This window comes from Myotis davidii, unplaced genomic scaffold, assembly GCF_000327345.1.
Source record: "Myotis davidii unplaced genomic scaffold, ASM32734v1 C63476378, whole genome shotgun sequence".
NCBI classification, from domain to species: domain Eukaryota; kingdom Metazoa; phylum Chordata; class Mammalia; order Chiroptera; family Vespertilionidae; genus Myotis; species Myotis davidii.
In genome coordinates, this window is record NW_006371003.1 from 1 (window position 1) to 934 (window position 934).

General features: G+C 55.6%; 1 protein-coding gene across 1 annotated transcript; it reads right to left on the reverse strand.

The window, feature by feature from the left end:
- Positions 1–6: 6 nt before the first annotated feature.
- Positions 7–930, reverse strand: LOC102752538 (nucleoside diphosphate kinase, mitochondrial-like; the record flags this gene model as incomplete). Its single annotated transcript, XM_006777701.2, has 2 exons — positions 7–393; positions 821–930. Coding segments are annotated over 2 exons (234 nt in total), but the record flags the coding sequence as incomplete, so codon positions are not given.
- Positions 931–934: the final 4 nt, after the last annotated feature.

Consider the following 934-nt stretch of genomic DNA (forward strand, 5'->3'; position numbering starts at 1 on the left):
GGGGAGGGGAGGTTAAACCACTTTTGGAGACCCCCCTCCCCAAAGGTGGTCTGGCATTTTGGTATGGAAAGGATTTGGTCCAATCACCTGCTGGTTTAAGATACCAAAAAGGCACATAAAGTTGGCTCAACTGCTCTGGGCTGAAGCCGAAGGCGAACAGGGAAGTGGTCTGGGACAGATGGGCAGAGCACAGTGTGGGCTCAAGTTCTTGTGGACAGAGGTAGTTGGTCCTGGGTGGATGCTGGGGGCAGCCTAGGGCAGCCTGAGGTTCAGGCTGTGTAGAGGCTGCTCCGGTGGCCTTCGTCTGCCCAGTCAACCAGCTCGTTGCTCTGGAACCACAGCTGGATCTCCCGCTGGGCCCCCTCCACGGAGTCGCTGGCGTGGATGATGTTCCTGTGCCAGGTAACAGGTAGCAAAGGTCAGGCACAGGCTTCCACATGCACCTGGCAGGTCCTGGGAAAGGTCTGCTGATTCCCTACTGTCCAGAGGAGCAAGCTGATTATGCAGAGGGGAAAGGAAGAAGAGGGGAGCTAAAAAACTGGGTTCCAGCCTGGCCTCGGCCTCTTACAACCTCATGGACCAGCCCAGACTGTTACTGGGAGCCTCATTTTCCCACCAGTCCTCCCTCAGAGTACCTGGCAAGATAGAGTCAGACAACAGACCGTGATGACGGAGGACATACACAACGTTCAGGGAATACTTTATCTCCCCGAAACTAGCAAGTAAGAGGTGTGATATCCCACATTAAAAGTCTCTTCTGGCTTAACTTTTACCTAGCAAAACAATGCGCTTGTGGCTGAGTGTGCCAGGGCCCCCGTACCTGCTGATGTGGAAGCTGAAGTCGCCTCGAATGGTGCCGGGGGCAGCCTCAGCTGAGTCCGTGTGCCCTATCATCGCCCTTGAGGTACAGACCACATTGGGGCCTTCCCAGACC